Source organism: Hippoglossus stenolepis, chromosome 13, assembly GCF_022539355.2.
Source record: "Hippoglossus stenolepis isolate QCI-W04-F060 chromosome 13, HSTE1.2, whole genome shotgun sequence".
Classification (NCBI taxonomy): Eukaryota; Metazoa; Chordata; class Actinopteri; order Pleuronectiformes; family Pleuronectidae; genus Hippoglossus; species Hippoglossus stenolepis.
This window is the reverse complement of record NC_061495.1, coordinates 18,079,003-18,095,086: the sequence shown is the minus strand read 5'-3', so window position 1 is coordinate 18,095,086 and position 16,084 is coordinate 18,079,003. Positions and strand designations below refer to the sequence as shown.

The 16,084-nt window shown below is 43.4% G+C and overlaps 1 protein-coding gene across 2 annotated transcripts in view; it reads right to left on the bottom strand.

Annotated features, from left to right (window-relative positions):
• klf12b (Kruppel-like factor 12b) overlaps positions 1 to 16,084 on the bottom strand; it is a 38,988-nt gene that overhangs the window by 9,078 nt on the left and 13,826 nt on the right. For both annotated transcript variants that reach the window (XM_035174508.2, XM_035174509.2), the window contains exons 2-4: positions 14,207 to 14,289; positions 6,696 to 7,254; positions 1,479 to 1,614 (exon numbers count right to left, since the gene is read on the bottom strand). In XM_035174508.2, coding sequence (XP_035030399.1) covers positions 1,479 to 1,614; positions 6,696 to 7,254; positions 14,207 to 14,289 — 778 coding nt within the window. The remainder of the gene's footprint in view (positions 1 to 1,478; positions 1,615 to 6,695; positions 7,255 to 14,206; positions 14,290 to 16,084) is intronic.

Sequence of the window (16,084 nt, the reverse complement as noted above, 5' to 3'; positions counted from 1 at the left end):
GCAGAAAGAAAATTGCACAGAAATTCAGAAGATTCAGTGTTACACAGGTTTCAGACAATGCTCTTATCCAGGGTGTCAGGGAGAGCATGTTAAACATTGTTACTCAAAACCCTGTCCATTGTCTTTTTGTTTATAAGCAGGATTACGCAAAAACTACTAAATACATTTTCATGAAACTTGGGAGAAGGATGGGACATAGGTCAAGAAAGCTAACATTAAAATTTGGTGTGGATTCAGATCTCTTTTTATCACTTTCACCAATTCCCCAGGGAATAATGTCTGCATCTGGCATTTGGTGCAGCTCGACTGTTGGGCCTTGGTGGAGATTACTCTCTACTCAATGCCGTTCTATTTTTTAGAATTAAACACTTTACACTTTCTCAAAGGGTCAAGTCCTCTTTAAATGTAATTTTCTTTAATGTGGACGTGAGCATGAATGGGTGTTTATGTCTGTGTGTCGGCCCAGTCACTGGTGACCTGTCCAGAGTGTAGCCTCCCTTTTGTCAGTGGTGGAGGAAACACTCAAACATTTTACTGGTGTAAAAGTACAAATAAATAGACAAAAATGTGCTAAAGTAAAAAATACCAAAAGTAAGTGAGTACTTGCTTTCAAATACAGTTAAAGTTGAAGTCTCGGTCTCCATTGAATCCATTTTACGTGTCTCTTAACCAGCGATGCTTTGTTATTGTTGAAGGAGGCGGGGTCTAATGTTACCTGTCAGCTCTGATTGGATCACTGAACCAATTCCCCTATAATTAAAACACTGATTCCTTTTCAATATATAAAAAACAATGTGAATATGTACCGCAATACTTTTTAAAAAAGTAGTGGAATAGAAAGTGCAAATATTTGCTGATATACAGTATGTGGAGTAAAAATGAAAAGAACCTGAAAATAAATCTACTTAAGTTAAGTACAGATACTTAAGGAATATACTTGAATGCAGTTAGTAAATGTTCTTTGTTACAACCCTTCAGGGCCTCTTGCACAATGTCAGCCAGGATCAGTTCAACCCAACCCTCAAAATGAACGGATGTATTAATCTGATTGAGCTGTTATTATGTGCAGTGACATTTTACATCTTTTCCTGTTTATTCTGTTTGCTTGGTGAGAAACTGCACGGTGCTGTGAGGCATTTATTTTAACAAACAACTACATTGTAATGTAACAGTGTGAGATTCAGGTGAGTAATGATGTGAAGGATGTGAATACTACGAACAGGAACACTGTAACTGTGGAGCTAATTGAAAATTCCCTATCACCAGATTCAACAGCTGCCGACAGTAGAGAGTGAAAGCATCAAAGCCTTCCTGAAAACGTTGCTGTCACAAGACTGAACAGAAATAACAGCTTAAGACAGAGACCTGTGTATTTGATTTGAGCTTTTAGGGTCAGTAGAGGAGAAAAAAGTCTACGTGAACGCCCCCGCCACCCTACACACACACACATACACACATGTACAGATCATGATACTCACTCTTGTACAGCGCGGGCTATAGACAGCGCAGTGGAGCCGGTCTCATTAACACTGTCCAAGGTCACGTTTGGCAGGTCGTCGTCATCGCTGTCACTTTTGATCTGCCTTGGCGATAGGCCATTGGGGTCTGTGTGTGCTGTGAGGACGGGACGCAGACACAGGAGTCAGACACATGATACTGGAGCCGGCCCTGGAAACTTATAAGGCATATCACATTGTGTGTGCTGGAAAGTGTTTCTAATCATCATGAGGGAATTGCCTTTATACAGTTTAATGTTGTCATTTCATAAATCCCTTGTTACAAGGAATTATCCTTTAGACTGTCGAGCTGTCACTATATCTATATATATATACATACATATATATGTGTGTGTGAGTGTGTGTGCATGAGTGCTGGTATTTCCAGTCGGTAGCTAAGGACAGAACAACCACTCATGAAACTGTAGCCAGTAGTTACACATAGACAGAAGAGTGTGCATACATGCGTGCACACACACACACACACACACACACACACACACACACACACACACACACAGCCTTCAACTATAGAGATAAGGAGCTGGGTGGAGAAGCATTTGGGCATCTTTGTTGTTTTGTGTGTGTGTGTGTGTGTGTGTGTGTGTGTGTGTGTGTGTGTGTGTGTGTGTGTGTGTGTGTGTGTGTGTGTGTGTGTGTGTGTGTGTGTGTGTGTGTGTGTGTGTGTGTGTGTGTGTATCATGCTCAGAGAGTACAGAATATGTCCAAGTTAAAAGTACATGTGCATGAGAGCGACTCTTTTCTCTCTGCTCTCTGTTCCCCGACATGAGAAACAGTTTGCCATTATCATATTCATGATAATGGCAAACTTTCACATAAAAGGCCCGGAGAGAAGACAAGAGTCTAATTTCATCCATTCACTGCTGTGGTCATTTTTCTTAGCGGATCCCGATAATTAGCAAGCAAACTTTGCTGAACGTTTGACTGGCCATCTGCATGCTTTTCAAACCATGACCCCCCTCAGCCCATGAGCACAGGAGTATCTGTCTCTCAGGGCAACATGACAAAGTTACATCTATTCCGAAAGTTGTGACAGCTCATGGGTTATTTTGCCGGAGCCTGCAGCCATTCTGTCCTCCCTGTCTCCATGGACACAGGCTGCGTACATCCTCAAAAACTCAAGAGATCACTGTCCAAAAAAGTAAAGACCTGCCGCTGACTGCATGCCAAGGATATGTTCCTGGAAAATCTGCAGTACAGGATTAACCATTCATTAACTGATATAATAATTCCTCGGAAACAACATTATGATTAATCTGCCAAATAGTAACAATATGGTGAAGATTTTCTAGTATCTTTCTGAAGCTGAAAGCATTGCGAACACTGAATATATTAAGGTATACACTATTTTCCACTGAGACCCCATTCTCCTGTAATCCTGGTGCATTTATAAGCTATCAGGACCTCACCTCCTTTGCCCTATCAGCCGAGAGTGTGACCATAATGGCACATAATAAAGGTCTCGAGTTAGCAGCAGACATGGTGTTATTACTCGGGGGGTGGGGGTGGGCGCACATAGGAAATGCTGCGACTCTGTTGGAGCTTTTGCCTTTAAAGATTTCTAACTGTTGTTGCAGAGTGCGTTATGCAGAGTGGTCACCAGCTCGCCTACCCTACGAAAAACCTGCAATTAGTTAGAAATGCATTGTGTGTTGCAAAAGGGGTATTTTGAGCGAGGGACACAATGGAGGAGTGGTGGAGAGGTGGGCAGAGCACCGGATTTCTTTCTTTCTCTCCTGTTGTTTCCAGTCAAGCCCTGTTTCCATGGCAACCTCCTGCCGGAGACAGGGAGACAGCAGTGAAAGGAAGCGTACCCGCCCTCTTTTAAAAGAGGATGGCCAACCTGTGTGTGTGTGTGTGTGTGCGTGTGTGTGTGCACGTGGGAGAGTGGATGAGTGTGTGTGTGTGTGTAAGTGTTGTACATAGTGTATCTATGTTGAGAGCTTCAATAATCACATTAAACTTGACATGAGCAGAAAGGGCTTCAACTTATTTGTCCAGTTATCAACCAACAGTGACATCTGACAGGGAAAACACCAGATAAATAAGGACCACAGCTGCGCAGTACAATTATATACACTGTATAATGACATAAAATACCAGTTACCAGTATTACGCAGAAACTACTGAATGGATTTCCCTGAAACTTGGTTGAAGGATACAGTATGGGCCAAGAAAGAATTTATAAAATGTTGACTCATCAGGGGGCAGAGATACTATTTTTTTTTACTTTCTTTATCATTGCAAGAAAGGGCGTTTTTTTACATTTTCATTTATGAGTGTGTGCCAATTGTTGAAATCCAAATAAAAATCTGGATCTAGTGAATTTAAATGTGGTTTCATAATGGGACTTCTGGGCCATGGCCAAAGTATGCGCCCTCTGGGTGCCAGTGTAGTTCGTAATCTTGTGTTTTCGTTCGTCTCTTTGACACGAACAAAAGAAAACGAATTGTACTTGAGAGTCGTTCATTTATTGTTGTGCCTAAATCGCACTGCCTACTATATGATGCAGTTTTTGACTGAAAAAGACCTGCTGGGACTGGACATCCAAGGGTGAGACTAGATTGTGATTGGCCATTGAGCCAATCAATCAGGCAATCAACCTCCTTCAAAGAACTATTATTCCCCATCACAATTCCTCGTTATTTTTGTGCCACAAATCATGAGGGCAATATTTTCCATCATTTGATGTTCTTTCACATGATGCTGGCAGGAAATTTGCATTAAGGTAACAGAAGCAAACATGAAGGAGAATGAATAACACAAAACAGGATAATCCAGTAGAAGGATTTTGACCAGTCAAGACAAAATGAGGAGGTTGTACCTAAAAGAGAGGCTCTTTAGCAGACTGGTCCTCACAACAGACCCAAACTCCTCAGGACGAGAGCCAAAGAATTACAGTTGACTGGTCAAAACAAAACCCAAACTCAGACGTCGAACGAGGCTTTTGCCTGCAGCACACCATATGGCAAAAAAATCACCAAGGTGGAAGGAGGTAACAGCTGCCATTGGAACATACGTCTACAAAGAAGTGTCGGCAATTTACATGGTCGAAAGGTACGAGTCGTTTTTTGTCGTTATCTCGATTTGACATTTGGGTCATAACCCAAAAGAAGTGTAATATGAGGTCTTGCAGTACTACATCACTTTAAATTAGATTTTGACTGTTTCTCTCATCCAGTCATATTGACTTCACGTAGCTAAATGTTCCCTTTGTTTACTGGTTGCTGTCTCATTACACCACTGTATCCACCACACCCAATGCTCTACTGTTCATTCACACAATTTCCTTTCAGCTTGGTAACTTCAGAGCTGAGCAGAGTTAAAGCTGGACCGTGGACGTGTGTTTGTGTAAGTGCCACCCATCTTCAATATCCATCCACACCCTCTTATGCAAGTCTTGTTTTTCCTGTTCTTACTTCTTTCCTCCGCTCTCCTTGGGAGCAGACATCCAACATTTAAAACGCCCCATCTCTGAGGACCACCCCACCCTGCCAGCCGAGTGTCTGTCTGAGCACACGCTCTAATTACACATCTCTGTTTGTTTGCTTGTATGTACAGTACACGCATGGGTGTGACTTATAGTCTGAGTGTGTCTGTCCATCCTGCGAGGGAGTGACAAAAAAGCAAACTCTTTTATAACCAACAATTCGCCCTGTGTACTGCTCAGAGAAACACCTACCGTCAGAATACTCGTAGTGGTTGGCAGTAAAACCACACCCAGAGAGAAAAACCAATAACACTGTCTAGGTTGGGCCAGAGAGGACTAATACTCAAACTGCCCCAGATGTTTGCATCTCTATAAAGGGAAAGGCAACAACTGGTGCGGCCCTGCTTACCTACACCAGAGGCTATTTATGACAGCCCCGCGAAATCTCCCTCGGTAAAAGATATAGGAGCCTTTCAACCTGCAAACCTCGTCTTCTCTCTGAAGGGGGAACATTACCGCCTGACGGGCTGTCTCTAAAAGCATATAAACACACACAGTGAGCCTTCACAGCACTGTGTCTGCAAGTGCTTTGACTAAAGACAGCTCAGGACATCTGCCAGACAAAATACACAACTAAACACAGCTTGTCATGGGCATAACTCCTGCTTCATCGCACATGTATTTCATCTATCCGAACCAAATAGCCAGGATCAGTCTCCAAAATTGCCAAACACAGATATGGACTAATTTTATTCCATTTCTACGATAGGACAGGTTCTCAATTAAACGTGCAATATGTAACTTCAGCCACTAGGGGTCTCTCGGTCAAAACAATTGCTGAACACCTTGTTTGATGACATCCTGAAGCAGAGTGGGATCGTGGGAGTTGTTGTCTTCACCACCACTGCTGATGAAATTCTAGCTGACATGACTAAGCCGCAAATCATTTTCACAGATGAGGTCATTATTTTAGTTTTATTCATGCGATAAAAACAGCTAACTAGTGAACTGGCCAGAAGTGTGTTGTCCTTTTATCATACGATGTTTAGCTAACTGGCTAACTAGCTAGCAGTATGTTTTTCCTTCATCATATGTTGTTTAGCTAACTGGCTAACTGACTAGCAGTGCATTGGTCCTTTGTCACACATCATTTTCCCAGACCGTCATAGCAGAGACGGGCAAAGCTTCGGAAAGTGGATTTGACGCGATTAAAAGGCGATCAAAATAAAGTCTTACATAAAATTTTATAAAATTGGGAATTTCTCTGGGTTTGAACATTGGATATAGAACATAGTACACAAATTATCAACAAAATATATGGCATAGGTCTAGTGTGTCTTTAAAGTTTCATTATTTCTGGGGGGTTCTGAGGACTCCTTAAATTATAAATATTACTAGTGCATTGTCATGTTTGACAACTGATGATTACAAATATTTGACTATTTTAGTTTAGGCGAATAATTCATGCGATTAAATGAATTTCAATTTGAATTTCTCAGTAAAGCTGGAGGCTACAGCTTCATGGAAGAAACATCAGACAGCTTATGTAAAACTAATACATTAATGAGGCAGTAGCACAAAGTCTGAATCAGCTTCATCATTTCCTTTAAAGATCCAACTGTGCTTAAATGATTACTGGAGAAATGTCAGTGTTTTTAACTGAAAATGAGGAAAAAAGGTTTAATATAAATCTTAAAACTAAACTCAACCGTATGAATATGGTGTGAATTTGGAGATGATGGCCTCACCTTTTCTCTGGCTTCTGACCTCATCCAGCAGAGGTAGCACGATGGCGTTGCTGAGGCTGGAGGGCGATCGAACGGCAGTGGTGTACATGAGGGGCAGTGACTGTACCACAACCGGGATGCGGTGAACATGGCTGCCCAGCTTCCCCGCTCCCTGCAGGCTCAGAGGGCTGGATGGAGGAGGCGGCACAGAGTGCAGGATGTGCAAATACGGCTGACCTCTCAGCCCCGCGCCAGGGGCGACCAGGGGGCCTGGCGTGAGCACCGATGAGGCTGAGGTGATAACTGATGGAGAGGAGGAAGATGAGGAGGAGGAGGAGGATGACGACGATAACGAAGACGGGGAGAAGGCGGATCTGAGAGGGGAGGATGATAAGTTTGTGGTGGTGGGGAGGAAGGATGAGGAGGAGGGGCGGGATTTGTTGATCGAAAGGTCGACGGGCTCCGTCTGCGTGTGGAAGTGCAGGTCGTGGGCGAGCAGGTCCTCCGGAGGTTCAGGTTTAACTCTGCTGAGGAAAAAAGGGACGCCGTCCATCGCAGAATAAGGGCGCACTTTAGGTGACTGTGGGAGGAAAAGAAACAACAATGGCAGATTAGTTTCAATGTCTCTCACGAGGAAAGATATATCTGAAACAATTTGCCTTCAAGTGATGTATTTCTCACATTAATTTGAATGTTTCCACTAATGTCCTGCAATAATTTGAGCTGTCACATAGCTAAAAAGGTGATGTGTTGATAAACTAAGGTCAAGAACATTTGTCTTCATCTATCATAGATTTATATGTCAGCTTCAGAAACAACAACAGTGCATAACAGAGATATGTCAGAAAGGTATATACAGTATGCGGTGACATTTTTAGAGAAAGTTAATTTCCACATGTTCATTCAAGCTTTTAACTCCCCTCAGTTAGCATGATGTCATTCACAGATGAAATACAGGAGTAAAGATAGTGTCTCTCACATTCGCCTGCTTTCACTCTCTTTCTCTTTCTCTTGGCGTGGGTTGCGCTCTCTCTCTCTCTCTTCCTCCTGTTTTCCATCACTCCCACAGAAACGCAGCTCTCTCTTGGCTCCCCCTTGTATCTCTCCTAAATCTCCTTTGTGACGGTGGAAAAACATCATATGGGCTCAATTTCCTGACCGTCTCTCTCTCTGTCTCTCAGCGATGGGCCTCCTAAGGCCAACGCTGGTGGCTCGGCGTATCCCTCAACATATCTTTCACTTAACACCAAGCAGACTGTAACACAACCGCTCCATCTGTCTGCGCAAGTTTCGGGAACCTGTTTACTTCGAACAGATAATGGGGAACACGCAAAGTCGAAAAAACAACACACACCCGGCCTCCATTTGTTTCTCGTGACTACTTTGACATCAGTGTCTTTGTTTTAATGTCAAATTAACCACGTTAACGCGAGATGTAGCCACTCTAGGCCCACTGTGTTTCGTTGTGGGAGGGGTGTGAGAGCGAGTGCAAGCGGTGTTGATCCTCCCAGTGGAAGGCTCACACTAAAGGCCACCAGGGAGTGAGCACATCCAGGATTTTTTTTTTTACCAATCATAAAGGAAAAGCTCATTAAAGTTAAAGGGAAAAAAACCTCAGATCGAAGCTGCAGCAGAAAATGTAAAAATGTTCTGTGGATTTTCGTGCTCACTTTTGTTTTTCAGACTCACATTTCTTTCCCCTTATGTAATGCTGGCTGAGAGAGGATCTGCGGTGTATTACGAATTTTTCTGAGTGTGCGAGTGTGTGTGTGTGTGTGTGTGTGTGTGTGTGTATGCTCTTTTATGTGTACTATTTTTACTCCAGACTTGTATACTCGTTTTCAGCCTACAGGAAATGTTACGACCCCATGAATCAAAAAGTGCCTCTCACTGTGCGACTCCTCCCCAGTTGGAAAACAAACCCTACCCCATGAAATATGCCCCCCGATGACCCCTGGACTTCAGCGGGGTTCAGCTCAGGTTCAGTGGTGTCAGGTCAAGGTTCACAGCTCATTATGCTCTCCTTCATAATACCACCCACCAAGCACTTACAGCAGGGTTTCAACTGTTCTCAAAGCTTCAGGATTTTTTCCTTTATCACGAGACAGCACAAACAGGGTTAGGCGTCATTCACAGTCTTTGTGAAAATGTGATAAGATGATTTATGTCGTCCTGTGATAAAGAGATCAGCGCTCCTCCCTCATGGAAACTCATAGTTGGGTTTTTTTCCTTGTAGAACAGTTCAGCCAGAGACCTCTCCCACAAGAAATTGACCATTTATAGCAAATTGTTATACAGTTATATTTGGAAGAAAAGACACTGCCTTTTTGAGGGAGCTCCTCAAAGAATCAGGGCAGCAATAAGGGTTCTGCTGGGTGAACTAATCTGCCCTAATAAACTCATATGTACACAGCTTTTAGACAGCTTTTAGAAAACTCCAATAGGATTCAAGATGCTCGATATCTTTGTTGTCACTCTACAGTTATAATGACATTTTGTATGGAGCAAGCCTGCAGGTAACACACAAATTGTGACTATAAAGTAAAAGAAAAAGAGTGAAATAGAAGCTATAAAATACATATTTGTACAATATGTGTACAAGGAATAGAAAAAGAGACAGTACAGACAGTGCTAGAATAAAGCAACAAAATCCATTTTGCTGCCATACATACAAGTGTCTGGAACCTGATCTCCATTGTCTTTCTCACTCTACTAGAATTAATGCAACGTTTAGAATCATAAGGGAGGATAAACATTATGATTAACTGTGGAAGACTTTACTTATTTTAAATGTATGAAAACACAGCCTGTATATACAGTCAAGATTTTGCATTTTACTACAAATCCTTGATGTATATGAAGAAGAAAACAGCCAAAAAACTACATGCTTAAATCTGATGCCTTAGAATTATTAGAAGCCCCTTAACATATACAATTTTATTTTATTTCATTCTATTTAAAGTTATATAGTTATCCACATTGTGTGCGTCGTTTTACGGAGAGCCTATATATAACACTATTGAACTGCTATGTAAAATGTATACTTCAACAAAGGTAACACTTGTGAGGGGAAAACACAGAGATGTGTAACAAATCGAAATAAAGTGATAAATCTGAATAAAGGGGACATTGCACAGAACATTGGAGGTGATGATCACCAGCATAATAGTTCAGTTGTCAGGTTACAAACTTCTCCACCTGTATGAATATGATTGGATTTTACTCATCACTTGGCAGGGAAGCAGCTAATGAATGACCCACTGTCGGCGAATCCCGAATGAAGCAGCTGACGCCAATCACCTGATGCGAGCTCAACTTAATTGCTCCGCAGGCGCTACCGCAGTGCTCCGTAACGTTTTTGAGTTTGTCTACTCATAAAGCCAACACCATGTCTACACAGGAGGCGTAGTGTGAACAGCATGTCAGTGGAGCAAGCTTCAGCGCTCCATCTGTACTGTGCACAGGATGTGTTCGGGCGCAGTAGTGAGAGTAGGTCACAGAATCAAACACACAGTCACTAGGCCTCAATATGCTGCGGGTGGCGTTTCAGTGCATGGAGCACAAGTGAAATGCGTGGCTTTTACGCGAACTCTGTAGACAGCTGGATCGATTTGAACAGAAGCCTATCTGTTTCATCAGACGCGTGATACTTACAAACGGAAAAATGCGGTTAAAAGTGCCGTCTGTGCAGACACGCTGTGATGTAGCCTCGGGGGGTTAAAGTGTAAAGTAAATCAAAGTCATTGTTGACTTCCTTCTCAGCAAAGTTTAGGTTTAACCAAAAGATTCTTCCCTTGGAAGATCAAGGTTCCAGATGTCCCTCCTTTACTGGCTGTACTGTTTCATAGCTTTAAAAGGAGACATATTATGCTCATATTCAGGTTTATAATTTTTAGTTATTACTTAGAAAAGTTTACATGCTCCAATGTTGAGAAAATAAATCACTTTTCTGTGGCACCTATTTTCAGCCTCTGTGTGAAATGCCTGGTTTTTAGCTCCTGTCTCTTTAAGAAGCCCCTCCCGATAGAGCCCAGTCTGCTTCGATTGGCCAGCTGGCCCACTGTGCTGTGATTGGTTAAGCGCTTCAAACATGTGAAGGGCATATCGGCCTATGCTCTTGCTTTACCTGGCTTTGAAGGGGGTGCCAGAGTAGCCACTAGGTGCGAATAATCTGTATTATCCACGATACTTCCGGGTCATCTGGATGTAACGCGACATCACAATGACCTGGAAGTATCTCGGACAACTGACGAGGAGCTTCAGGAAATTTAGGAGCAGTGTTTTCTTCTCCCTTTACATCGGATTTTTTATTTTATTTTATCTGCAGCCGCTGTATATACACCAAAAACCTACATAACACACTAGAGGAAAGAAAAACTGAAAAATCCTGACATGTCTCCTTTAAAAACATTTCAAAACAAATATCAGCTCATTTTCAACGTGTATGTTTGTGATGTCAAACGTCCTCTGAGCTTCTCTCGCAGCAGCTCCTCGTGTAGGCTTTCTTGACAGAGCCTCAAGCTATCCTCCAGCTGCTTTTGCATGTGATCTCTGTGTTTGCATGCCGCATATAGGATGTGAGTGTCACAGATCGCCTGCAGCAACACCACCTGAAGGCTTTGAAGCCATTGGTTCCATTGAGGCTGATACTGTATCAGTGTTTTGGAAATCTTGTCTTTGTCAGTACGTGCTCTTACAGCGTGCAATGCTAAGTTCTGCTTCTTCTTTTTTTTTGCCAGTTCTGCTAGTGAAAGAAGACAGCAGAAGAGGAAAAAAAGAGGAGTGTGAAGAAAGTGTATCACTTGTGTGTGCCAACCACAAGTGCAGTCTGAATGCTGTTCACAAAACATATAGTTTCAGGCTTGAACTCTGATGCTAATGCAACATCAGCATATATATCCAACGATTAGTGTGAGGTAAGGTAGTAAATAATATATCCATTATTCATCTAGAAAAAACTTCTTCCAACACAAAAATGCTCAAAAAACAGGAAGGAAATAAAATCATGTTAAAATCTTTTAAAACTAAAAATAACATCAACATTCATCAGCTATTTTGTGCAGTTGGTTGGAAGTTAAGTACAAAGAGATTAAATCGTTACTGCAAATGCCGATCTATTCATTACCCTTTTTTATTGCTGTTTGTCTGTCTGTTAGATCAAATGAAATTTCCGGGAGGGGTGGGGATTGACCCGAGGAAAATATTGGGAGTGGATCTGGACAAACAGGCAGATTCAGTAAATTTATTTTCAATTTGAAATTATTAAAACGGGGGAGATGGGGCATTAGTTTTGGCAGAGGTATTTACAATCTAGACCCCCCCCCCGCCGCCGCCAAGTGTTTTTATTTGCCATTTGTTTGTCTGTCTATCAGCCTGTCAACATGATTACTCCAAATCTACTCCAATTACTCCAAATTTTGGAGCGGATTCGGACAAAGGTTTGGACCCAGGATTTATTTTTCACTTTCTTTATCATGGCAAGATAGGGCGTTAGCCTTGGTGGAAACATGTGCCCCCTCCCTCTAGCTGCTAGTAGCTACTTTCATTAAAGCAAAAAGCCACTTGAGGAAATGTTACATACAGCTTGTGATTATCCCGAGGCAAATGGCTACAAAGAAGAGACATTGTTAACTTCATACTTTTATACAATACCAGCACTCGACCTCTTCGGCTACAGTTTAACAACATATGTTCAAGCTGTGTCCTCCAGTTCTCAGTAATTGCACAAAAGTCACTTAACAATACCAGCATTTACAAAGTCTTGCACCTTGTTGCAAGAGTAATACAAATGAATGGTTCTCTCTTTATTCCAAAGCGTTAAAGTGTTAAAGTGTTAAAGTGCTCACTTTCGTGGTAACACCATGATGATGGCAGTTAGGAATATAGTCAGTTACTATAGGAACCTGTTAAATTAGCCAATCATCTGTGTAAAAAGAGGTAGACTTGTGTGGAAATAAAAGTGAAAAACAGAAACTTATTTGCATTTTTGGGGTTAAGTTATCCAACAGATCTCAGGCAGCACCAATGGAAAACTGAAGCCACCCCCCCACTTTCATTTTGACAGACATAAACACACTTACGCGCTCAAACCTACACATACTCACACACCCTGACACACATATAAAGATATGCTCGACCCGCCTGCCTGCCTCTGTCCTCATGCCATTGTCTTTATTAGGGGATACTGGTAAGCGGGACAGATTTTCCAGGCCCTTGCAGGCGGTCTAACGAGGCAGACCATTTCCAGCAAGCCCTTGGCCCCCCGCCACCCAAATGAAGACCACATTTCTGCAGCGGCAGCCTGAACTGTCTGTCTGCCTCTGCCATCTAAAGGGAAGCTCAGCCTGTTGGGGCAAGATTGGATCGGTGCACTTCAAAGCCGTGTGGGCTGCAGAGCTCACATCCTGTCTGTGACTGACATCACTACGCGTACCGAGGACGACTTCAAACCCCAGGTTGTCGGTGGCAGTGCGAGAGTGTGGCTCGGGAACCCTTGAGCCAGAAAGAAGCCACCTGCTGCCTCTCTGTCAAGTCCTTCGATACGGAGAGACAGAGTGACTCCTTATCGAGACATCGCACCTCCCCAGCCAAACAATTGTCCAGAAGACTTGTGATAACCTGATGGGTTATCTGCAGTTGGTAATTTTCTCATCCATCACAGGCTGACACTCGCAGATTCGCCTCAACAGATACTAACTCCTCGCCTACCTGCTGATATATTGGGGGCGAGGACATTATTGATCTGTTATGAATGGAAATCAGCAATAACTGAACACTAATTCCTCATGATTGCAAATATGAAGTGGCCTGCACCCACTGCACACACAGCTGTGGCAGCAACACAAAGCCCTGGTAACCTAGCAACAGCTTCACCATAACAAGACCACTTTATTTCTAGGTATGTCGAACCAGAGAGCACTGATACTGTATGTGGGCCGTGAAAAAGCCCAGCATGAGGTAACTCCATTACACCCAACATGGTCAGTGCACACTGTTTAATTGAACATCAAGTCCAAAAATGATGATGGTGATAGTGTTTGTAGAGGGACCACAGTGCCTTGTGTGTACTTCTGCATGTGCACAAGAGGGATATTAATTCATGTGTGTTCATGAGAGAAAAACAGGGCAAGAGAGGATGGAAGGAAATTGAGAGACATAAAGGAGCAGGAACAGACAGAGATAGATAAGATTTAGAGTTTCTCATGTGACCCTCCTCCCCGGAGCAGTGACTACATCTGCGCAATCACCCCCAGCCAGCACAGACTCCACGCTGGCCCCGGTCGCCTCCCCGAAATGCTCCCAATGCATTCCTGCTCCAGCTGTAGCTTCCCCTCCTCTTCACGGTTCCTCTCCTCTTCCTACTCACTACCATGCTCTCCCACCATTCCTCTTAGCCCCCACACTCACTGCGCTCTCTCACTCACTTGCCGGGGCCTGGGAGTGATTATCGGCCCATTGCCGGGAGGAGGGTAGAAGGAAAGGAAAGCAGGAGGAAAAAAGGGAATTGTCTGGAAAACAACATGCTCTCTTACCCCTTGTTCCGATTCCAGGGGCTCAGCTTTGACTCGGACTGCAGGCATTCCGTCAAGCATTAACATCCTGTTTCTGAGGCTGCCTGTGAAAGGGGACACAAGAGGAGGTGTAAGACGGGTGTGTTTTAGCATGACTAAGCAGGTCCCACACTCGAGTCATTCACAACATGGACACGGACAATGTTGAGCGTGCACCCGCTGACGAATAAACACATTTTAAATAGGCACAAATTAATGTTTCAAAAGCCATTAAAAGCTAGAAAGAAAAAAAAGATGCGCGGAAACTGTGTAAACTCAGCCGGAGCACAGCGTGACTCCCTCTCCTCCATAATAAAGATTTTCAATTGCCTGGTAGGCTGCTGTGGGGCTAATAACACTTCATAGCACTGAAAAAAAAAATCCTCTTAACGCTTCAGTGGAATACAAATACTTGCTTTGCTATGCAGTTACTCAACAACAATGGTGACATCTATGATAACGTGAATAAAATGGTGACGTAAATAATATACACAATTACTCCTATTATTACTACTACTACTATTCCCTATGTACAAAGTATCACACCACATCATGTTATATTCACACACACACACCCCCCGCTCTGTACAGTGGGCTGCAGCGTCCGGCTCCTCAGTCCGTGCTGTGGCTTTAAGAGGGCTCCACAGATGGAGCCAGTGACAACAATGCATGTTCCGTATTCCTCAGCTGGGGCCGACCTGAGGTAACCCTCCCTCTCATTATTTTAGCAGCAGTGCATGGAGGAATGCGAGCGAGACCAACCGACCCCAAACATCTCTCTTACTCCCCAACTGTTGGCACCAGCAGCGGGATGTGTGGCCCAATCCGCGCAGTCAGGAGTGACGCCGCTACATGACTTTTGTTGTGCGGAGAGAGAGAAAAAGCTCCGGGAATCATAAATGAGACGTATGCAGCTGGTTTCCTGACCCTCTAACCGCACCATAAGATCTCACACACACCACCACATCCACGTGGACATGTCCAATAATCAAGTTTTTGTACTCACCAGAAAATCCACTAATGCCATTTCTCTTTCTACAGAATTCTTTCAAAATTGCCACAGCAGATTCATTTAATGCCAAGTATTGTTCCGCCACCTCTTAGATTCTCAAGCAACCGCTTAATCCTGACTGTGTTTGTGTGTATGTGTGTGTGTGTGAGAGGGAGGTAGAGAAAGAGGGAGGATTTACTCGGCCTGCAACCCCCCCAGATCTCGCCTCTCAGGTCTTAGTCCCTCAGGTACCCTGGCTGTGCTGCTATTGTATTGTTGTCCAGGATGTCCTTCGGCTTCAGGTCTTGGTAGGCCCAGATAGCGTTGCCATAGTAACGGCTGGGCAGGTGGAGCTGCAGCCTCAGTCCAGCCTCAAGCCATGTGTCGAGGAGAGGAAGAGAGGCGAGCGTGCGGAGAGAGGCTGAAAAGTGAGGTTTGTTTTTACTCCAGAAGACCCTCACTCCAGCAAAGAGACATTTTCCCCTCTTATTTTTCAGGGTGCACTCAAGATTCAGATGTGCTCAGTTTTACTTTTCTTTTTAGCCTAAATCTTTTTTTGTTTCCTTTCCTAAATAACCCGCTCCTCTTACTGAAAAATAAAACAGCTTTCACTTTTGCGCAGCAGAATTGCGCAAGCAGCAGCCTCAACCCATGCGCCTACAGTCCAGTTAATCCAGTGGTGTGTGAGCACCTTCCTAATGAACTGGCCTGCAGCAAGCTATTCATAGGAAATCAATGGCAAGTGCATACCCCTACTTGTGACTGTAACGACCAGAGAGCTAACAGCAGCGAGAGACCTAACACTGAGTAATGAGCTAACACAGGGGCACTGTGTATTGAGGAATTCATGTCGAAATACTTTGACTGAA